The 24375-nt window shown below is 45.5% G+C and overlaps 1 protein-coding gene across 1 annotated transcript in view; it reads left to right on the forward strand.

Moving 5' to 3' along the window:
• Window positions 1-4714: 4714 nt before the first annotated feature.
• Window positions 4715-24375, forward strand: part of KIF5C (kinesin family member 5C) — a 90589-nt gene continuing 70928 nt past the window's right edge. The window contains exon 1 of the mRNA XM_076343150.1: window positions 4715-4851. Within this exon, the coding sequence (XP_076199265.1) occupies window positions 4726-4851 (126 nt within the window). The 5' untranslated portion in view covers window positions 4715-4725. The remainder of the gene's footprint in view (window positions 4852-24375) is intronic.

Below are 24375 nucleotides of genomic sequence, written 5' to 3' on the forward strand. Positions count from 1 at the left end.
CTATACTATAGCAGATAACGAGAACAGAAAACTTGTAACAGAACAGATATATCAGCCCAAATCCTTTTGTCTGACAGGAGTACACAACCACTTCCTTAGAGTTCTGACAGATAAAATGAGAAGACTGACCACAGCACCTGTGTATTGTATCGTGTTCTGGCAAGATCTTATCTATTCAGGAATGTCTGTAAAAATAAGCTAGCACTGTGCCTGTCAGCTGTGGAACTCTCCGAAGGATAGCAGAAAGTTAATGGGGCAGAAGATGATCAACTGACCGAGGCTAGGCACAATTAATAGTTACACTTTCAAAACCTCGGTAGCAGTTCAGACTGGTTTTTGATGGGGATGCAAGGCCCTGCTTCAGCAGGCTGCGATGTAGCCCCACGTGCCCGGACTTCACCCCCCTCCCCGGGGACGGGCTGGTGGCAGCTAGCTGAGAATTGATGGCAGCCTGGTGCTCGCTTTCCCACCATCACTGTTGATGCTTCACTGACTCTTCCTGAATTAATGTTACTTCATTGAACCCTGCCCTGGGGATAAAGCGATGCTTAAAATAACATCATCCCCCACCTTCCCGACGATGATCTGACTAGACTAGTCATCCTGGGTTTAAATCGACAGCTCTGTAAGTGACACCAGAAGATGGCATCATCTGCCTGTAATGCTGTTTGACTCCTGGATCTTCATGCATAAAGGTGGGGTTTTTTTGACAACGGACGTGTTCTCCCTCACAATGAAATTCAGTGTGGAGGCTTTGTGTTCTAGGGTTGTGCATTTTTAGTGGGTTCGGGGTTCTTTGGTTGGGATTTTTATGATTGCTTTATAGCTTCCTATAGTTAAGGAAGATAAATCTTTTCTCTTCCCCCCCGCCCCCCCAAGTTACAATCCTTTTATTTGGGTAATTTATTGAGTAACCCAAATGAAAGGATTGTAACTTGGAAAAATATTTTGCGTATTGAATAATCAACTAAAACACTTTGCTGTTTTATACAAAGTGGTAAAAATCGATTTATTTATTTTTAGCAAACCCATTTTTATAGGTGGGTTAACAATATGTATGACTACACATAATGTGAATAATTTATATGAAGATTGAGATTTATGTGTGTCCTTAACATAGTTTATATATATAATACACACTTTAAAGTAAGCATATATTGAAGTGTTCTGCAAATCGGAAACAATGGCTGCTCTTAAACTCCTCGCTAGCACAGCCCAAACACTTTCTGATGGAGTATCTCTTGACTGGCAGCACTCTATTTCCAAATGGGACCTTTCTGTGGAAGTGTGAGAAAGGAGCCCCTGAGGCCCCTCATCACCAAGGAGATCACTACCTGTCTGATCAAAGGAAATCTTGCTTCTGGGACAATCATCTTGGGTGACCGACAGTGTCAGTTATGCACATCCTATACGTTTTGCTGTTAAATTTTTCCTTTGCCTGGACAAATGGTCTTGTAGCCCAGTCTCTCCTGAACTATAAACGTATCTCCTTGCCTTTGGTGCTGCATGGGTTTGCAGAGTAGATTGTTTCTGTATCTCAGTTCCTCCTAGCTGCCTTCTCAGTGCTTTCTAGCTCATTTTGTTGCCTAGTCTTCAGTCTTTGGCTTCCCTTACTTACTTTTTAAATTTTTATTCCTGTTAAACACTTTGTGTTCTAGCTTTGTAAACATTTTCCCTGATGCACTCCTAACAGTGTCTTCTGGTGTCTGTGGGACATAAACTTTCCTTGACATTTAAAATTGCTTTTTGTCATGGGGATCCCAACCCTTCTGGTACCTCCTGGAAGAAATCCTTTACCACCCCTTTACCCGTAGACATATCTCAGCACTGATGACACCAAGCATATCATCAAATTTCATCCCGATGGCCATTGCTGAGACACCAGGATCAATGGAATCTACGTTAAAGCCACTCTCCCTGCTGATAAGTTACGCCTCTGGCCAGTACTGGTGTCTGTTCATTGCACTGAATTGTTAAAGACAGCAGAAATTCAACCTTGTTATTCTCTTTCTCCTGAAGCTCCTTCCCAACTCCAACGCTCGTTCCTGGAGCCCAGAAGCAATGAAAGGAAGCAATGTTCTTTTGGCTCTGTGGATAGGAAATTGGTTTTTCACTTCTGAAATGCCCAGGCGTCTATTCCCTTATTTCTGTGGGACAACCTCTCTACCAAATCCACATTCTGCTGGTGTTCAGAACCTCTATCACGTGTCCCCTTCTTGGTTTTCCTGCAGCCTGAACAGCTTGGCTACGTTGGCGGCTCATCTACAGAGAAGTGAAATCTCGTCGCTCTCTTATGGCCATCCCCCTTCACCAGAGTCTTCGAGGAGGGGGATTTGTTTTTCCTTTTGGGAATCTCTGACATCCCGGGCTGTTTAGTGAACTGTCCCAGCTGAGGCTGGCTCAGCTTGGGAATTTCTTCAGGAACAATCGGAAGTCGCTGTCAAACCATGTCTAATCTGCCAGGGTGATCCAAACTGTGGACTTAATATCTAGGTGGAGAACTTGCTGGAAAAGTAGGAAAACGAGATGACATCAAGGTTCGCTTTCTTTTACTTTTGTGGTACTGGTGGCAAGAAAATTGTCTTGCGTTCTGGTGTACTGCAGCTCAATAAACCCAAGTGAACTATAGCTATAGGGGTGTTTCTTGTAAGTACGCAATCTGAAAAAAGGCATGGCTTGAGAAATAAAAGAAATAATGATAATGCTTAAGATTACGGCAGCGGAGTATGACTACTTTTCTGTGTCTTGATAGTTCATGTTTTACAGGAAGCAGTTTCCCAATAAACTGTAAATGACACCTTCCATCAGGCACCCAGAACAGCCTGGAAGAAGCTCACGAGCTCCAGGAGGTTCTGATCGCTCCTGAATCTGGCTGAAAACTAATGTTCCTACTAGGCTGCTTAACTCAGTAATCTGGTAATAAGTAGTAAAAATAGCAGCTTTGTGACAATACCGTATTGTCTACAATACAGACAACGCAATATTGTTTGTGACAAAATTGCTAAGAAAAAGATGGCTCTTCGGGGCATTCTTACTGATTGCAGATTATACCTACTCTAACAGGAAAAGAGAGGTTTGCCTATCTTGCTCCAAAACGAGCCCTTGATAATGGAGAAAAATAAGGATTAATTCATTGAAACGGTTGTCTTTTATGACTAAGCCCCTACTCGTCATGACTTACGAATTTGCTATTCAGGGGAAAAGCTTGAAACATAAGAGAAATAAAAGGGCTAGATAATTGGTAATCCACGGGAATAAATCACATTATATAATAATGTCTTATCACATGCTGCACATTGTTAACTCTCCCTGATGTAATTGCTTTTAAGAAGGACATGAGAGCCTTTGTAACTAGCCTGCTCTTCTCGCATCCACATCAGGTAACGAGGACAACCACTGTGGCTAGAAGAAAGGGAAATCTCTGTAGAAATGCTGAAGAACTGACCGTGGTTATCTTAATTGTATGACAGGCTAATTTAATGAAACTGGTACTCCGTTCTCTGGAGGAAACCGGATTCAGAAGTTGCCTGGAGTTGAAGTCCAGGGAATGTCTGCAACTTTTCAGAAGCCATCAACAGTTGATGCATTCATCTTTAAGCATTAATCTAGCTGCTTGCAGGGAGAAAATGGTGGAGGAGGAGGAGGAGACTACGTGTGGTACATTAGACTACTTCAAATTAGTTTAACCCAGTGAAATGGACTAGCCTTGGCACAGGGTTGGGGGCAGGTGGGTAAGTTGCAGTATTTTTAGCAGGTAAGGAAGAAACACAGTCAGAGAGTGAAGGAGGAGGAGGAGGAGAGCACCCCTGAAGTCCAGGAACAGGCTCCAGCCAGTGTTTTTCCCAGATGCTGATTCACTGACTGCATTGTGACAAACTTCTCGTAAATTTAACAAGGTCAAAGCATCGCCCAGAGATACTATTGCTTCAGCTTTTTTTCACAGAAAATAAGGGTAATATAACGAAGGGAATAACGTTGGCATGACGTCCCAGGAATAAATATCCTTTAACCTGGTTATAGATCTGGCTTGTGTCGCAGGCAAAGCACAGGTTTCCAGTCCTCTCTCTTGTTTCCCCTGAGAGAGCAGCTGCCTCTGGAGGCCTAATCCAGAAGAGAGCACCCACCCTTAAAGACGGAGCCAGGTGGAAATGAAATTCCTGCCCCACGTTGGGCATTTTTGTTTGATCCAGCATAAAGCGTTAGTCCCTGTCGTGGACCGAGAGGGATAACCCCCGGTTAATTACTGGAAATTACCAAGGACGAAGAGCTGGCGGCGGAGGGCGGCTGTGTGGCGGGAAAAGCCTGCCCTCCTTCCCTCCCTCCCTCCCTCCTGTCGCGGCGGCGGGGGGGGGGGGGGGGCGCCGCCAGGACCGTTAGAGCCGTCAGGACCGTTAGAGCCGTTGGCGGCCGCCACCTGCCGCGCGGACTACGGCTCCCGGCAGGCCCCGCGCGCCCTGCGGCGCGGCGGCGGAGCCCCGGGGGCGCTGAGGGGGCGAGGGCTCCGCGCCGCCCGCCGCCCCTCCCCGCGCAGCCGCGCCTGGGCGGGGGGCGAGCCGGGGTGCGCGGCCGCTTGCCGGCGCTGAGCGGCTCCGCTCCTCGCCCCGCCCCGCCCCGCCCGGTCGGCGGCAGCAAGGGCGTCTGCGGCACCTGCCCGGCGGAGCGCTCGCTCCCTGCGGCCGGCGCCCGCCTCCCCCTCCCCTTCCCCCCCCCCCCCCCCGCGCCGAGATGGCGGATCCCGCCGAGTGCAGCATCAAAGTGATGTGCCGGTTCCGGCCCCTCAACGAGGCGGAGATCCTCCGGGGGGACAAATTCATCCCCAAATTCAAGGGCGAGGAGACGGTGGTCGTCGGGGTGAGTCTGCCGCATCCCTCTCCCGCCCGCGCGGTGCCCTGACGCGGCGAGCATCCCTCCCCGGGGCGAGCATCCCTCCGCGCGGTCCCGCCGCCCGCGGGAGTGTACCCCCCCGCCGCCGCCGCCGGCGGGCCCCGCGCCCATTGTTCCCGCTGCGGCGGAGCGAGGGAGGGAGGGGCGGCGGCGCTCCCCGCGTGGCCCGCTCCCCTCCGGTGGGGCTGGCCGACCTTCCCCCCCCCCCCCCCCCGCCCCCGGCGGGCGAGGGGCCTGGGCTCCCCCCGGGGGTCGCCGGCCGGGCCCGGGGAGGGGTGGGGGCGCGGGGGCGGCCGCCGCTGCCGGCGCTGATGTCATGCCGGTGACTGGGCATGCTCGCCGGCGCTCCGCGGGGGCGGCCGTCCGCGCCTCCGCCGCGCCCCTGCGGCAGCCGCCGGGGAGAAAGTTTTCCCGGTGCGCGGGGGGGTCGCGGCGGGATCCCCTTCGCCGAGGCCGCGGGAGCGCTCCCCGCCCGGGGCCGCGCTGCGTCCCCCGCAGCATCCCCCGTAGCATCCCCCGCAACATCCCCCGCGGGCGCGGAGCCCTGCGAGGCGAGACAAAGCCGAGCCGGCTCCGAAATGCCGGGCTGCTCCCCGGGGGGGAAGGAACGGCGCCCGGGCGCGCCGCTGCTCAGGGCGGGTCGATGCGCCGTGCCGGTCCCGCACGGCTGCTGGGCAGCGCTGGCGGGACGCGCCGAGGTGCCGGTGCTGGCGGGTCCCTGCAGAACAACCGGGGGACTGCGTAAGCCTCGGTAGTTAGAATGACCCACGCGAGGTGAAGTTTTTTTCTTCCCATTTAAAAAAAAAAGAAAAAAAAAATATGTTTAAACATCAAGCCACTACCCGCTTGCAGCAACAAGATAGCCAAACTCTGCGTTTTCCCCGCGCTTCGTAAGGGGTGGGCTGTTCACCGTAGCGAAGGCTTTAAAATGAACAAAGCGCGCGTGTGTCTGGGCCCTCCGTGGTTCGGGATGTGGCTCCCTTGGTGCGTGTTGAACATGGCGCAGCGCGTTCGTCGGCCTTGCGTGGGAAAGTGCCTTTGCTCTTCGCTCTCGGAGCTGGAGCTTCCCAAAGCGGGAGTCTTCGGTTGTGTTCAGGAGTCTGCTGGTGCTGGTCTTGGTGGGTGTACGTAGGCAACACCAGGCGCTTTAGCTTGAGTCGTATTTTCGGTTTGCTGTCTGATCGGCCCGTGTCTTTGGTGCTTTGTTTTATATATTCATCTACTGTGTTAAACCGATAATGTGATCCATACTGTACTATGATAAAGAGAGAGTAAAACTAATTGTTGATACAAAGAAAGAGCAATTACTTGTATGATCTGTCAAGATTCTTATCAAAACCTCGAGGATTTTTTAGAAACTTTTGTCATGAAAGTTGCAAAACGGTTCTGGAAAAGCGAGGAAGAAAAAATTAGTCAATTCTGGACATAAATGGCTAACTTGTTTTCCTTAATTTGTTTTTATTAAATGTTTTTTGTGTAGCCAAATTAATTTTCTTTATTTGAAGGTTAAAGTCGTAACGCCCACAACAGCCTGTTAACAATAGAATGATTAAATTGGTTATCAATCTCAGTCGGCAATGGAGGGCTGTCTTTGGTCAACAAATATTTGGAACGAAAGCCTAACTGTAGCGCAGTCATTTGGATGTTTGAGAAACAAATGTCAGCATGTTCCCCTCCCCCCCTTAAACCCTCAGACATATTAAAAGTAGATTAAAATACATCTACTGTAAATCCCTTAACAGTGCTGTCTTTTTAAGAGAAGTAGAATTTAGAATCCTTTTTTCCCACCTAAGTGAATGTGCAAGTATATGATGCATCTTTGCTATGACGTGTCTGTTGTCTGGGAAAACAGTAATTATGATGCCCTGAAATAGGTATTTCTGTCTTGCAGACAGGAGAGAATTCCTTTAGTAAAGGTAAAAAGGAAAAATAACAGCAACTGTCATTTCCTACTATGGAAGTTTAAAAAAATAGTTAGAAGCAAGAAAAGTGCATCTATTTATTTGTATAAATACATACAAGTATTTATTTTGATATGTATACTCAATTTGGCAGGATCACTTTTGGGAGTTATTTGCCATCTTGAAAGTCTAGTCAGAAGCTTAGAGTATGCCTTGCCGCTCCCTTCACAGGGCAAAATATAGGTCTTTTTTAGGTGCACATTTTAGTCATCTTAACTAGTGCGATAACGTCCTCAAATGCAGCTTCTTTTTTTTCAAAGAGAAACCATTTGGCGGGGGTTCCGTGGGGATGTTTGTAGTTTGGTAAGCGTAAGTGAACATGAAAATCTTTCCATATCCTTTGTCTTCTTTATTCGCAGTACTGAGCTGGTTGAGCTTTGGTGTAACTTGATCTAGAGTGGATGCCACTGCAGTGTGTTGGTAGAAAGCAGTACCATTTGTTATTATTTACTGGTTTGGAGTGACCGCTTAGCTCCAACAAATAACGCCTGGCAGGGGGAAGGAATCCTGGTGGAAGGCACTACCAGAGTAGACTTCCTTCTAGAAAAGCAGGATTTTAGTCTCCAAAAGCTCTTGGAAACTTTACATAAAGCAAAAATAAACCACAACCAAACACTTTTTTTTGGGTGTTTTACTATAGCATTTGAAAAACACTGCAATGCAGCTTTTATTTTTGTTCCATGAAATGTTGGAAAGAAAGGGGTTCTGTTAAAATTTAAAAAACAAAACAAAACCACCAACCCCTTCCCCCCTGAGGAATTCTGTCGTCACGTTAGAAAAATTAAAATATAAATGATTTAAAGGAAACGACTATTTTTTCTGACTAGTAAGTCTGAATAAACTTACTTCTCCTTCCCAACAAACAATTGTGGGGAAAACGCTTTCTTTCCGAACCTCCCACCATCGCCTCCCATTATGCTTCTCTAGCGCCTTGAGCAGATTTTCCAACAAAAATTAAAGATCGTGACTCGATGAGATTTCTTGAAAACGAACAGCAGTGAAGGAAGCTTAACAACTTAGGCTTGGGTGTCTCCAGGATGTCTTGCGTGCCTTGAATAAAGCTGTGTCTCTGCCATGCCTGTGGTTGTGTGGTTCGGAGCTCTTTGTCAGGGAAGTCCTAGGGCAGTGTCGTAACTCCGTTCAAACCAGTTAAACCCCTCGGAGTTGGGATTTGACCCAGTGTCTTATATTCTGGCCTCTTCCGTCCATCTTCACGCGCTTTGCACATGCAACGCAGCGAAGTATGGAAGATTAAAATGTCTTACCTTAAATTTCCCTTTGGCTAAAACAGAGAAAACCCGCTGTGTTTTGATTCTACTTTAAAGTTTAAAATATAAAAGCCTTTTAGGTGTATCTCATCTTTAACCATGGCAGGAAAAGGCGACAGTGGTAATTCCATCGCTTTCTTTTGCGGTTAGCTACCCAACAGTCTCAGCAGACTGCAGTTTCATTTTATGTTTCTGCTCCTCTGCAACCTCAAGGTGACTCTCTGATTCATTGTGTTGGCTGACATACCTAAAAATGTATTTTTCTAGCTGGCTTGCTTCTCACGGTCTTGTCGGAGAGCGTGGAGCTGTTTGCTGTAGTAGGCAACTGAGGCAGTCTTGTGGCGTGTGGTTTCTTTGTGCTTCCCCCGTTCCTCTGAGTGCTTTTATTTCTGAGCATCTGCAAAGGAAGGATGCAGAGAGGCTCAGCACTTGGTGGGATGCTCTCCCTGAGGATACTTTTCTGGTTTAAGTTTAGGGGGGGAGAGTGCTTCCAGCCCTTTTCCCCCTCCCCTGTTGTAAACAGTAGAGGAACTCAGTTGTGAAGGAGTATTTTCACCTCCTTTCTCTGTTAGGACTAGAGTGACCGCTTCCCTTTTAATGCAAGGCTGATCTGAAACTGATTTTTCAGGCAAATGTCTCCTGTTTAGAAAGGAGAACGTCTAGAACGAATCTTTCTAGCCAGCTCAGAAACCTCATGTTAATATTGCCAGAAAGAGGATAAAAGACTCTTCATTCTGGTTGTCAGCTGCTTTTTGAGCTGCAGCGTGAGGGCATGTGTAAAGCCCAGCTTAGCAGGAGCTGCTGAGCACTGCAGTTCTCTGCTGTGCACTCGGTGTCAGGCGGGCAGCGCAGAGCCTTCCTCAGCCCCTCGCTGCCTGCGCTGGGGGGCTTTAGCGTAACTCTCTGCCAGCTCCCGCAGCAAACTGCCCGTGGGAAAACCAGCGGAGAGCTACAGGGTAAACGGGGGGGTCCCTGCGGGATTGTGCTTTACTGACATGGGGGAAAATTCTGTTACTTCATCCGCGGAACATTCCACATAATTAACCATTGTGCCTAAAACCGAACCAAAATACCATCACCTGATACTCTGCCGCTGTGCGATAGTCAGTGCTGTTTTGCAGTGTCGTATTCCATGAAGTAGAAGAAAACAAAAATTGATGGCTGATTCCTTTGCAGCGGGTGGGGTGGAATCTGAGCAGGGTTGTGGGGATTTTTTTTAATGCTTTCTGCTATAAGTACGGTTTGGAATGTAGCCTTGTGGAGAGATTCTCACTTACTTCCATCCCTAGAATATTTGGATGCATTTTACCTTTTATTTCACGGACACCAGTAAAGTCAGTAGAGTTTGTACTAATGAAAAAAAGCCATTTTCTTAAGTCCCTCCTGTATAGAGATCTCTGTAGGCTGTTAGGTGGGTGTCACTCTGTGGTTAAGACAGACCCACAAAAAAGCCCTGGGATAGTAGATAAATGACTAGTTAAAAAAACCAGAAAAAATTAAAAATCTCCCCTGTGCTGCATGGCTTTTTTTCATGGGGTGTGGTACGTTGTGCTTCTCACAAAAGCCAAGCATCCATCTCTACCTCAAAATGCACAGCAATTCTGCTTACAGAGGGTTTGTTCATGACGTATCTACAAATACCTTTTATAAGAAGCTCACACCGGTTTGCTGTAGGATGTGAAGTGAGGTGGGACTTCTGTCTTGGTGTAAAATATGTCAGTGGATACGCAGCATGCCGTTTTCCTAGCGGAAGGCTTAATCTGGGAACCTAATGCTTGCTTTGTCTCCCAGCATCTTTGGTGTGTTTTCCAGCTCTGCTCAACTCTTCTTTTCCAGTGAAGACTGAGGAAGTTTTGTATGAAAGCTTTTGTGAAGGACTGTTGTGAGATACAAGTAGCTGGCACAGCTAAGCGTGACATTTATATGGAATCGATGGTATCTGAAGACACCAAGGGCTGACAAACGCCTTTGTGGGAGCTGTTTCTTTCAAAAGTGTTGCTAATCCTCCTACACCTCAAGATCTTCCTGTACCCTGGTATAAGCTGCGAACGTCTCTAACCTGCTGAATTTTCTTGTTTTGTGGGTGAGGTGAACCGCGATGTGCTGTGCTCATTCCCCTGTGGCTTTGGGCTATGTTGCTTTCAGGTCAGACTATTTCCAGAGCAGCAACAGCACAAGACTGACAGATCTGGCACTTGCTTTTTTTTGGGTGATTTCTCTCAGTAGCTTAAGCCAGTAGGTATCTCGGGAAGAAGCGGAAGCCTGTAGATCATAGCACGTTGCTGTTCATTTGGGAAAGAACAAATACAGGATGATTCCACTGAGTCCGGATGGCTTTTCTGTGCCTTGCAGAAGAAATGATTTCATTTACTGAAGAACTGGTATGGTAGCCATGCAGGGAGCCGCTCGCGTGCTTGATATTTAAAGAGAGTAGTTGTTTTCCAACAGCGTACTGCTGTGCTTCACACTTATTTTCAGAAACTTGTGTAGAAGGTTAAAATCACAGGACAGACAAGATGACCGGCAGAGTAGTTTTCTGGTTCTGTTTTTACAGTGTGTTGGCTAAAGAATGAAACTGTTCTGGATCTAATTATCAAGAAATACAATACATTTATTTCTTGACACAGTGATACTTTCATAAAGCACCGAAGCAAGTGTAACGTGCAGTATTACTTACTCTCCCGTAATGTAAGTCAGTGGAAAAAATCTCTTGGTAAGGGCTTGCAAAAAAGTCTCCGAGCTTCTCCAAACCCCAGACATTCTCCTTCTCCACCACCAGCCTTCGCATCTGTCCAGTCCCATAACCTGGGCTGGGTCGGTACGGGATGGGGAGACAGCTTTCCTAAGGAAACGCTGCAGGTTTGCCTGGCGATTTGGCACGCATAGAGCTTTGAAGCATTGCACAGGGGCAGAGCGTGGCGTTGTTTAGAGGGTAGAGAGTGGCTGTGTGAGCAACGCCCTCGTGTCTGCCCAAGCCCCGTGGGTAGCAATGCTCTGGGGGGGTTCTCCCAGGCTGCACCACAGGTGTCGGGATGAGCAGCAGCTGATTCGGCTCCCGGGACTCTGCTGGCACCAAACCTGTTTTCTAAGATGCTCCTGAGACAGAGATACTTTACTCCCAGTTAAGGTTCGAAGCAAAGTCCTCGGCTTGTTAAACACTGCTCGGCACATTCTTGCTGGATTTAAGCAAAGATAGTCACTTCTGCGGGGACGGGGCGGTTTGGGGGTTTCTGTTTGTTTCTTTTCTGAATCCTCTGCTGCTCCTCTTCTGCAAGGGATATTCTTTCAAGCTGGCTGTAGGTGCTGAACTGAGGGAAAATTATTCGACACGGATCAGTGGGTACTTCTTGGATGAAGTTGTACTTGTATGTGCTTTTCTGTTTTCTAGAAATGTAGTGAGAAATAAGGTGTGAAAATAGCTTCTATTTATTGTTGGTGATGCTAGAAAGATGATTGATTCAAAATACAAAGCTTATTATTTTGTCACCAGAGCAATTTCCCTTTTGTCTTTCCTCGGGGCATTGAAGGCTTATTTTCTAATCCCATTTGGATCTTTCTCTAAAAATATCTTCATCCTGCATATCTATCCTGTCAAAACCATGGATTCCTACTTAAAGCTTTGAAACTTAAAATAGAGAAGATGTATTCCAACAAGATAGATTGTCGAACTACTGGAAAATGTAGTCTCATGCTACTCTCGGTGTTGTCTTTTTTCCTCTGGTAGCTCCTGCAGGATGCCTTTGGTCTAGACTGGAAAGTTTAGACCATTTCAGCATCTGTACTCGCGTACCTCGTTCCAGCTTGTCGCAGTCTTTGTTTCCGTCCCCTGAGATGCAGTAGTTAGTCACTGGTGTTTGGATTCATTTCTGCAAATGGCTGTTCAGTCTGGTACAGCCAGATTTATTGGTATTTGGGGAAGCCTGGGAGTACGGGGTTTTTTTCTGCATCATTGGAGATGATTTCTCCTGAAGCTTCCTGCCCCAAACGAAGGCTTAACATGCAGTGAGGAAGCTGTTAGGGAGTGATGTGTACTTACATCTCCACATATTGTCTCAGTGTTTCAAACTGTGCCTGAAGAATAAAAGCCGTTACAAAAGATAAAATGAAGGATGAGATACCACTTAAAAGACTTTAATATTAATATGCCTTTCTCTGTAGTAGTTTTTTGAGGACTGGGGTGGGGGAGGGATGCTTCTGTAAAAACAGATGCCTAGGAGGAGAGATGATTTAATTTAGTTTTTCCTGACAGTTTTTAACTGGACTGCCGACACCCTTGGTATTACCTTTGTGTCCTTCCTGTTACTGTTAAAATGACTCACCTTAGGATTTGCTTTCTTCCAAATGTACTGGTTCTGAAATGCCTAATGTGTCTCCAGCCACTAACATACGTTTCTAACTTGGTAACCAGCGTATCAGAGCAAGTTGCAGAGCTGCAACGCCTGCAGATCTCACAACTGTCTTTTCTTAAAGGTGGGCTTTTCCTTCCGCTGAGGGCAATGTTAAATGAAAGTTAAATATCTTGTGTCATCAGTATCTGTCCTTTTGTTGAAGACTTCAGCGTGCATAAATTGAGCTCTGTTGTTCATCGGTAATACCGTACGTGTAGGGAAAGGGGGAGTTGTGGACACGTGTTGAAAAGGGGGCAGTGGCATGGAAGGAACAAATGAATGGGGTGGTCTGTCCTCTGCTCGGAAAAGAAACACACGTAATCCAATTTCCACCTGTTAGCTTCCATGGCTTGGGACGGTCTGGTTGCTGATGCATTTCTTGTTAAATTCGGCCTGGTTTAGTTGAATACAAAAGTGCATTTGGAATTTGGCATGAATATTTTCATCAAAAGATCTCTTCTGCATAAGGGGATTTATTTGTGGTTTGGTTTTCTTTTTTCTTTTCTTCTTAACATAGACAGCAGTCCTGTGCACAGGGTGTTTTATGTCTGTTTTTGTTGGGTCCCTTTCAGCTTAACGTGTTTTATCTTAACGTAGCCCAACAAGACCGAACACGATTACCTACCAACTACTTTCAGACCCTTTACTTTCCCTCTTTTGTTTGCTTTTGTGTTGCTGCAGCCTTTTAAAACTCAGAGGTCATGCCAAGGTAAGACTCATTCTGAAAAGTTATTTACCGAGATACTTAGATGACTTAAAAAACCTGTATCTGTGTGGGAATGAGTCTTGGTTCAGGGTGTGCTCTCGATTCTCTGTATTGTTGAGAACCAGGATGCTGCAGGGTGAGGCAGCAGAGCTCTGCTTTGGCAGTGGGCAGAAAAATGGAGGGACGCTGGATCCAAGTCATTTGAGACAACAGCCTGGGTGTGCAATACGGGGTAATCTGTGCTTCAGCTGACGCTGCGGGTGTAGAAGCAGAAAAGTGATTCAGAGTTGCTCAGTAATTGCTTGATGCTTCTGACTTGACTGTGGTGTTGCCAATGTTTGTTTTTCCAGCTCCACTGGAAGGTACACGTTGGTGTGTTTTGGTGAAGGTACACATGGTGCTTGTCTGTGTGATGGCTTTGTGAACTGGGAAAATACCTTTATTCAATTTTACTGGATTTTGGAGTGTGCAAATATTGCATACTTAAAAAAAAACCAAACAACACAAAACCAAAACAAGACCAACACAACAGCAAAAAACCCTTTACCTCAAAATATCCAAAATGGGATCCTTCAGAATCTTAAAGGTGTGGAGTCACAGGTGTGGTATTTCTGATGGATTCCTGGTTTTATTCATCTACTGGAAAGAGCCAAGCTGTTTCTATGTATTTATGGCCTCTTTGGTTCTTGACTTTTTATGGGATGTCCTGGAAATGCATGTGATTGTTATCAGATTCCCATTATAATATCAATAATTGGTCCCATGACAGCTTCAGAAAATGCATATTTTCAAATTATGAGATAGAGTCTAATTGAAACCAAGAACGTTGGATTTTTTTTCCCCATGAGAAATGAGTATTCAGAGATAAGAACTTAAATATTTAATAGTAGTCCTCTTAGATGTCTTTGCTAAAAGTGATTCATTTTTTCAGTGCCTCTGCTAAAAGAAATCTTACTCCGCTACCTAGTTATAATGATGGATAGGAGATGCTTTTGGGTGGTGCAAGAGACTCTTCTGGGTCAGGGAGCAGTAGGATTCTTGAAAAACTGTGGTGGTTTTGAAGCTGTTGTTAATTCTGTTGTGTGAGGAGGATGAGATGCTGAAAAACACATTTTCTTATATGTCAAATGGCCCAAAGGCTTGCAATAAGTTTTGCTGTACTCCTGAACAAAATATTCCTGAATTTACTTAGATATTGTTGCTATGATGCCGTCTTTTCTTTTTAATTGTCCTTGTGGCAGCCTGTGGGGTAAAGACGACCTCTTATTTTGGGGGGTGAAAGCTGACTTTTAAAGTCACATTGGGAATCTACAGGGAAGTTGAGTCTCCGATACACAAGTATCATTCTGACTGCTAAATTATTCTCTCACTTAGCAAAGGATGTGCAGGAGACCGTTATCTGAATTGGGGTAACTGGGTTAGTGAATATTTTTAGCAAATCTGTTAAGAGAAGTCGGATTTTTCTGCAGTCGTAATCTCCTTTCTTCACTGTAGAGTTCTGAACTGCTTGAATCTCTGTATTTAGGCCAACAGTGAGATGTGGATAATGCTGCAACTTCTCACAGAGCTTTGAGATTTTTATATCGCTCACTTAGTAATAATCTCATCCAAAAATCTACTAAGGAAAGTCATCTGGCTTTTTTTTAACAGATTGCTCCGTAGTACGAATAGCTGAGCAGCTGTACTTGCAGGCACTAAAGCCTAGTGAGGGAAGCACAGAGTGCAGTTGGAGGATGTATATATCTATGTATGTATCTATATTTATATGGGACTAGCTCATAACATCCAGTGATATTCCATCGAGAGGTGTTTGTGGCTAGTTCAGCTGGAGCAGGCACGGCAAATGTATATGTCATGCCTTGTTCGCTGTGTACCTGACGGAATTTGCTGATGGCTTGATCAATGCCGCATGCCCTTTTAAAACGCAATGACCCCTCTGACCCTGGGAAGACACGCTGCTCCTGGGTTTTACTGCTGATGCTCTTAGCAGTTTCACTTACACTGCAAACACAGTTGTCTGCACCCATACAGCTCAGTCTTCTCCAACTGCAGCAGTCAATTCCTCTTTAACAGCCCAACACGGATTTTTGCCACCATGTGAATCATACAAAATGCCACTACTGAAGATTGACCTGTTAGTCTCGAAGTGCTACCCCCATGTCATATCCATCCTCTACTCTCTGCTTTTATATTGCATTTTGTTTTGTTTTCCCCTCTTAGAACCTATCTGTATGTTTTTTTTTTTTAATTTTCTTACCACTTTCTGGGTCAACCACAAATAGCCAGTGGAAAACTCTGCTGTCATTTGATAAACCCATTGGCTTGATTATTTTTCACTTTATGGTATCTTTTACAATTTAACTTCAAAGCAGATGCAAACAGATCTTAAAGCGAAGTTAATCTTGCTATACAGAAGCACATGTTTCTTTATACTTGAGAAAAATGTTTGCTTATATTGGTAATAGAAGATTTATTCTGTCCATTGCTTGCTTTATATGCAGCCCAGATTTTCTGAGTATTACAGAATAATGTTAGCCATAAACTTCAAACAAAACTGTTGCCAGCATAAACAATTTATTTTAATCGTACCATGTGTGATTGTTGAGCTGTGAAGCACTGTGTGAGAGTCGCCTTCCCTCTTTCTGTGCAGGAGGAAGGTAGGACTCTCCTGCTAGGAGCTGAAGGAAAATGGAACCACCTAAGGCGGTCTCACACCGGGCGTGTTGTGCGAGCCGGTGCCAGAGCTGGGGAAAAGAATGAGAAATGGAACCCCCTGGTTGTCAGTGCCCGGCTCGGGAAACACCCAACTCACCTGCAGAACTGCTCCCCTTTGGGGAAAAAATGCTGAGACGAGTTGCTGCTATTTCCATCCTCTGATCAAGATGTTTGAAGGGCTGCTTATTTGAGATGACTACAAATATCTGTAAGTGCAGCGAGTGCAGAACTGGCTGCCTCATTCGGAGCGGTGAGAAGCGCTGCCTTCAGCAGCCCTCCAGGCTGTTCATCCTCGTGGCAGAAGGACGGGAGCTGCCGCAGGGGGAACCAGCTCCTGGTGCTGCCTGCAGTGCTTTTAGAAGGCTGGCTGTGTGCAGAGCTAGTGGAGAGGCTTATTCATGTGGTTGTTTTCTAGAAGGAGACTGAACTATTGCCCTATTTTTTTTTTTTTTTCAACTCGCTTTCGTCAGAGTTGGTCAATAGTATATCACTTAATATGGGACTTATGTTTTTCTTAAAATTCAGTGAACTCTTTCCTCCTTAAGTTTTATGATACGTACATGTGCTATTTCAGCAATGGCAGCGCTATATGAATGTATAATTTTAACTGAGCTGAGTACGTTGCTCTCCTGGCTTGATGCAACTCTTAATCTGCTCACCTTAGTAGCGCTTGCATTTGGCCCGTTTTGGATTCAGACTTTGTACTTGAACTGAACAAACCTGGATTTGACTTGCAGGTGACCTGAGGCTCATCAGCTCTTTGGTCCCCTGTTTATACAATGGAAATACTCCTTCCTTTTGTTCTCTTATCTGTTACTGGGTTTGGTGGTTTAAATTTCAGGGTTTTCTGATTTTTGGTACTATGGTGGCTGCCAGTACACACTTCAGTTTTATTTTGAGAAAGTCATTTGGGACCTGCTCTTTAAAAAGCAAGACGTGGGAATTCAGAGTAGTTATTCTGTGCTGGAGAGAGGTACCTTCTGTCTTTAGGATTTGGAGTCCATTGCTGTGTACCTGTCCCTCTTTTCTAAAGAGCTATCGCTAACTGTATAAATGTATTTCTGCTGCATGCGGTGGCTGAACTGCGTGAACGCAGTCGTAGGTGTGGAGGGGCAAACGCTGGAGCCCCGCTGCTCCTCCGACTTACAAGCAGCAGCAGGAGCTCCTGCTGCGAGCCGCGTAGGGGCAACGACGGCAGCACTGTCCTGCTGCTACAGCTCTGATCCTGCGCTGTTTTGGTTTTTTTTTTTTTTCCCCACAATCATCTTAAGTGGAGCATTGCTAATAAGGATGCCTTGTTGCCCTGGATGCGTGCAGTAGGCAGGGCTCAGCCTTTCCAGGTAAGCTGCTGCGCAGGGAGAGCGGGCAGCTCCTTTTTGCTGCCACTGCACACTTGGTGTGTCTGGGAACTGTTACCCCTCCTCTTGAGGGGGTACAGGGGAAGAAGGGCCGGGTGGAGAGGAGACTGTTCATTTGTCAGTTATCTCCAAGGCTGAGCTGGTTTGTATAACAAGAACTGCTTGCTCTTTATTTTTGCTTTTTATTACTATTAAAAAATGCCATTTGGAGTGGCATGTGTTTCAGAGACTTTGGGATCTAGGAATTGTAAACCGGATAAACATCAAGGATGGGGAAGACAAGACGCCTCTGTGGCTACAGGATTTAGGGGTCTGGTGTTTGTTTTGTTTTGTTTTTTTAAACTAGTGCCAAATGATGAGGGTGGCTGGAGGTCGAAGTCTGTCAGCAAGAATGCTTGTGACTTAACAGGAAGAGCAACGGCTTATGCTGATGCAAACAAAAGGTCTTAATGATTGTTTGCACCTTTCTTCTCCTTATTTTCTGCTAGTTGACAGTCCTGTGTCTTGCAGGTTTTGTTTGTTTTTGCTAGAGAGAAATAGGAGTATGAATCATCATTTACATACGAGACAGGTACTGTGTTTATATGACTGTCATTTTATAGGCCGTGGTCCTTCCTTCATCTTCCTTGCCGCAGTGGGTCAAGAAATAGCACAAGGGCTTTCACTCACGTGTGTAAGCGTTTAACCTGATCACTTTTTGTGTCTCCTGAACGCTGTAAGGGAACGGAGTGTGGCAGGCCAGATTGTACCCTGCTTTGAAGATTCGGGAAATGCAGAAGGAATCTATCAGCATTACTAAATCTGATAATAGAATTACTGTCAGATAATTCCAGCCAGCGTTGCCTGTTTCTGGATAATTTAGCAGAAAGTGGGGCTGGTCTGCTGATCTCATTGCTGTGCTGTAAGAAGAGGTGTGCTGTATATGTAAGCTGTAATGCATTTCTAGCTGCAGGGAGGGCACAGGATGGGGTTATGAGCCAGAAAATCTATTGTTGCACTTAAAAACGCAAAAATTACCAAAGAAGGTCCAAGCAGTGCATTTCAAAAAGAAACTCTGCAGCTCTTTGTTCTTACGAAGTTCACAGGAGGATATTTTGTTATGCATGCCTGGGTGTGTGTGTTTTAACCAGCTCAATAATACCACTTTTATTCACATTATTTGTGTAACTATTTGAGCTGTATTCTGAGTAGTAACACAATCAGAACCCCTTTGCCAGCTGTCCAGGAAAGCACAACTTGTCACCACAAATTTGTCGGTATGGGACAAGCTGGCATAGACGTTCTCACTACCAAATGCAAAGCCATTTGGAACCAGTTCCACCTGAATTTTGAATGAGATTTAAACAATTCTGAATTTCTTGATGATTGACTGAAGTTAAACCATCACTGATAAATTATCAGAGATGCAAAAACCAGATTCTTAAATACTCTGTCTTCCTCCTGATAACTGGTGCAAAAATGGAGGAAACAGGAATTCTAGTTTGTAAGGGGTTGCAATGGTTTTGTAAGGATGATTTTTTTTTTTTTTTTTTTTGGTCTCTACTTGTCTACCTACCTAATGTGTTTTTTATGAGCTAGAGGTACAAATAAGAATGCCTGTGCTGGAATAGGATTGCTGAGTGTTACCAAACCAAGCACTGCAGTATCGTGACCCTGCTCCCACAAATGTATGGAGTTTACAAATAGCATTGGGGTCTCTGTTCAACAGTTTCCTATTTAAGCTTTCCTAGCCCCCACTGCATCAGAGACAGAATCCTTATTTTTTTAATATCATTAAAAACTATGATTTTTGTATAATTACCTGGCCCCAAATGCTTTAGCTTGAGGAAAACTGGATGACTGGTGCTAAAATTGTGAGATTTGGGCATATCAAGTAAAACTGAGAGTTCTGCTTTCCCCCCCCCCCCCCCTCCAGATAATGAGATGAGATATATAAGGAAATCGGTACAACAAGCCAAGAAGCAGAAGCTTGTTGGTTGTAAGGTTATGGATGGGAGTGAGCCGGTTCCTCTCTATGCAGAGGGTACAGACGACAGGAACCGGTGCTCTTGCAAGGCTAGAGCTGAAGCTCCAAGTGACCTGGCTTGTGCTTGGCCGGTGCCGGGTGGCTTTGTTCCTCTCAAAGGGGAGCTGCCTCCCCTCTCCTCCGCCCCTGCCTGTCTTAAATTGGGTGAAATGGCAGGGGGAGAAGCAACTGGGCAAATCGAGATCAGAATCAGAAGAAAAGGTAAAAGAAATCAATAGAAGTGTTACCAGAGTGAAAGGAGGTCAGCGATTTTGTAGTGGGAATCAAACGCCGTGTGAAACGCTGCAGTTCCTGCGCATTCCTTCCCGGAAGATCTAATCTTGCTCCGTGTTCTTATTAAATAAGCTTTTAGACATGCGTTTCACGTGTGAAGCACGGACCTCGCAGTAATGGGTCTGCGCCAGGTGCTGCAGAGTCTGCGGTACCAGAACGGAGAGAAATGGTGGGTGCGCAGAAGCTCATCAAAATGGCCACAGTCGCGCATGGGGTCTCTGTTCTGTGAACGCTGTTCTCCGTCCATGTTTGAAGAGGTTTGTTGCCAGGAGCAACTTGTCTGCATTAGTTGGTGACAGGGTAATTGCTCTGCCTGCCTCGACATCTGAGCTTCTGTGAAGGCTCTTCCATGCTCAGATTGTAGCTGTTACTATAGTCGCCGAGATGCAGAGCTGAATATTTCCCATATACAACACGAGTCTAGGCTACAAGCAGTCAAGCTACAAAAGAGAAGGTAATGCTAGGGCAGCTGTGCATCAAATATCTCTATAGATAAAACTAGGTACAGCACTGCCCTGTGTGCTGCCCTTTCAGTTCTTCTTTTGAGTATCACTTTTCAATGGAAAAGGTAGAGGGAAGTACAGAAGTAGCGGTGCTGTCATTCTCCTTCCTTAATTCTGTGATGTGTTTTCAGTGCATGCATTTTTAATTACGTTGCATGAGCGCAGGCTGGGGCAGGCTAGTGATAATGTTTCTGTTATATTGTACGCTTTTAAATTCCTGCTACAACATCAGGTCAGTAAACGTTCAAGCTCCCAGCACTACTGGCATTTAGTATCTCAGTTTGTAAATGAGGAAGCAAGTCTAAATTGTTGTTACTGGTCTCCCAGTGAATCAGGAACACGCTCAGCCAGCAAGGTATCAAGGGTGAGGGTTGTTTCCTGATCTCTGGGAGTACAGTTACTCCATTAGATTATGGATGCTGGTATCTTCCTCTCTCACCTGTCTTGGACACTACTAGTCTGGGCTTTTGAACACTTGAGATCTTTCAGTTCTTGAGGGCAGAGGAAAAAAATCTACATGTACCGGTGTTGCTGTTGGTCCTACAGTTTGCTATCAGTGATAATGGGATGGGAACAATTCAACCCTGTTTGGTGGAGCGTGTCCCCAGTGGAGAACCATGTTCTCACCACGGTGTACCACCATGCAGACGGCATTTTGGCTCTGCACAGGTCAGCGTGAAGGGAGCGGAGATGTGCCCGAACTCGCTGCGTACGCGGGCTGTTGGGGTCTGGGCTTGCTGCTGTTGTGATTGCCAGGACAGTTTCGAGACCCTCCAGGAACTCCTCCCTCAGGATTCAGTCGCACAATAAATTAGTGGCTCTGGATTAATCCCTGGGAGACTGAATGAGTATATAGCCCAGCTGCAAATGTGACAGTTTATGCCTGTGAAATGCTTTCTCTGCAGAACAAATACCATACAATGCAGGCAGTGGGGTGCAAGCATCTCACTTGTTTCTTTTTTGCCAATATATATCCAGCCTGACGGGACGCTCCATGACCAATGGTGTAGTTTGTTCTCTGATCCCCTTCAATCCTTGCTTTTGCGGAGCACGCTGAAAAGAAAGCTGCTCTACAGACCAGTGATGCCCTCTCATTTCATTTTGACCTCTCCTGACCTGAGGTGGATTGAATCTACATCTGACAGTGCTCAGTATCCCATTACTAATCTCCTGAGCCACCCAGTTGCCCCATAAATCTGTAAGTGATATGTTTAACAAAGTGGAGATTAACACAACACTGCCACAGCAGAATTAAGATGTAGTTATATCTTGAACCGGGGCTGGTTTATGTTGCGCTTCTTTTCTGTAGGTGGAGCTGAAGGTCAGCATCTTACTTGGGACTTTTACTTCACCAAAACGGCTTTGTTTCATGTTCTGAAATATCCACCTAGCTTTTTTGCTTTTTGTTGGAATATTATAAACACTGATGGTAAGCAGAGATGCTGCTCCATGCATAGCTTATTCCTACGGCCCCCCACCCAGGAGGCGGCCTTGTCTGACTCCTCTTCCATTGCTGCTGGAGGGAGCTGCCAGAGGATAGGTTTTACTACATTATTTTCTGGCTATGAAATTTTTATTTTTGTTAAAAGAAAATCATAGTGTTCTATAAATAAGAAAAAACCAGTAGTTTAAAACCAATTTTGAAGTCTTGCATTTTTACAAAACAGACAATACATTGTTCTCTTTTCATTCTCAACTGCTACTAAAATCACAAGACCTTTAGTTAGAGGAGTCTCAGGCTTATATAATTACGGGACCTTTCTTTTCTACATAGAATATTTTTCTGTCTTTTCTTTCTAAACTGTTAGTTTGCATGGTTTTATGTACAAAAGAAATCACCAAATTCTCTTATCCTATTGATGTAAGGGAGTGGGGGAGGTTAGCTGAAATGCTGGAGCCTGGTAAAACCGGAGAAATTTTGGATAATTTTGAGTCTGGCTTACCTGCAGAGCTCGTTGAGTGCTTTTTTTTCTAGAAGGGTTTGGAAGGTGTCTGTTGAAGGCGGAAGCTGTCAAAAGCAGGTTAGACAAGGACCCTGTGTGCTGATTGTGGCTTGGAATATTATGTAGTAAATATCCTCGCAAGATTTCTGTTTACTTAAGAACCTCCGATGTCCAGAGGATCTTTATCTGAAATGTGAGTGACAGCACTTTAAAGTTAGTTTAATTAAGCTTGTCTGTGCTTTGCTGAAGTAAAATGAGTAGATTATGAAGGTAGCTTCGAAGAGGCCTGAAAAGGTCTATTAAATTAGTTAGAGCACATTAAATTAAACCAGTAGTTATCTTACACATAATACAGTGGTGCAAGCTACCTGAAAGCCGGCGGGATGGTGCTGGGGACGATGTTCTCCTGTTTCCCGTAGGACCGTTAAGAGTAGCCTATGTCTAATTCCTCGCTCTGATGGTTTTATACCTATACTGTAGCAGAGAGGTCTGCTGAACTTACAATCGCATATCTACTTAAAACTTAGTTTTGTGAGAAAAGATGGAAGAAACAATTTTGCGAAAGAAACACAAGTGTGAAAAAGTTATCTTAATTTCTTAATGTGGGGTGAAAGTCCCAGGAAAGGGGGAACGACGCACATCTTAAGCTGGTGCTGTACAGAGCACCAAATGAAATCCTTTTCCCCACGATCATTAACATAGCTTCATCTTTTCAGAGATTAAATTTAACTGCAGGAGGATAACACCGCTCTCCAAATGCCCGGTTTTGTGCTGTTGCGTAAGCAGTTAAGTAATCAAGGCCCAAATCTGCAAGCTGCCGCGTGGCGTGCAGGGTGCTGGTGGGCTGGGAGGATGGTGCTAATCCTGATGGCATTAGGCTGCACCATGGAAGGAGTACCAAAGGATGCGCAGACTATGCGCTGCTGGTAACGCAGCATCCACGCACAGTGCTTCGTGCTGCCAGGTGTTCAGTCGCCGACCAGGCAGTGCCCCCGCCGAGGCTGCCGGCACCCGTCTGCCCACGAAGTGATGAGGATGGCGAGGAGCTGGAGGAGGCTGTGTCCCCCCTTTCTGCCTCCCCATCCCGTTCCCGAGCCATGCGGTGTTGGGGAGTCCCCCCAGAAGAGGAGGAGGAGGAGTGAGTCGGTTGCCCTCAAGTAAGAGGTCCCGTTTTCCATGGTGCTGGTGGGCGCTCCCAGCCGGGCTGCAGCCTCCAGCAGTGACGGAGCTCCTGAGCCTTGGGTGCACTGGGGTGCTGCTTCTCCAGCCCCTCGCCCCAGCTTTCCTCCCAGCTGTGAGGAGTCTCTCAGCCTGCAGCTTATCATCTGATGGCCGGGCTGGGGGCTGGGAGACAGTTTGCACGGCTTTTTTGGTTTTGTGACTAGCGTTATGTTGGTAACGTCCCATCTGACAGGCTGAGAAGTGCCAGTGAGGGGTTAGAGCTTCTGCGGGGTCCGTGGTGGCTGAATACACTGGGTTCATCTCATCCTCTGGACAGTGGTGACTAGCTTGCACCAATACAAGTGAATAATAATGGAGAGCTGTGACTCTGAGTATTGCTGTGTCAGAAGTACAAAGAAGTGTTGCTAAAGGGTATTATTTAATAGTTGGCTTTGTATTGGGAGATCTTTATATTTAAAATTCATTCAAGGTTTCTTAAAGAGTATATTTTCCAGGTCATGCATCTAGGTAGAAGAAAAGCTTTGAAATAATTTCTAAGGCTTGGTTTCCTAAATTGCAGATCTATACCAAAATAAAATAATACTTTCCGAAAACAGGATTTGTTGCAAGGAGTTAAAGATTCTTTCTGCCGAGAATGAAAGCTAAAAGTGGATCTCTGGCCGCGAGCCAAATTCCGTCAGCTCCACAGAAATATTCATAAGGTAGATCAATAATTAAGCCCGCTATGCAGAAGTAATGTTGTGTTCGACTCAGATTGCTCTGCAGTGCTTGTTCGTACATGACTGCTTGTTCTAATTTATTTTCCAACTGAGTTTTAGGAGTATTACCAAGATTTAAGAATTTCTTTTGGAGAACTTGGTTTGACTATGTAGTGTATTCAGGTTATTCTGAATAAATTTCCTTTTTTTTTTTATCCCAAGTGTTCTAAATTCTCATCCACTAGGTGAATTGCTACTGCCCCGGTGTTTTTAAAGGGCAAGCTAACATAGAAAACAGATAGGATGGCAGTAGCATTTCCTTAGTCAGTACGACTGAATAAAGGGAAAACATCATAACTAAATTTAACTGTTTTGCTAACATGCATTTATTTTCTCCCTCTGTCTTTAATCCTCATGTTTTCAATCCTCGCTAGAGAGAGATGGCTTCAGGAGAATGGGATAGATCCTGT

Source organism: Aptenodytes patagonicus, chromosome 6, assembly GCF_965638725.1.
Source record: "Aptenodytes patagonicus chromosome 6, bAptPat1.pri.cur, whole genome shotgun sequence".
Taxonomy (NCBI): Eukaryota; Metazoa; Chordata; class Aves; order Sphenisciformes; family Spheniscidae; genus Aptenodytes; species Aptenodytes patagonicus.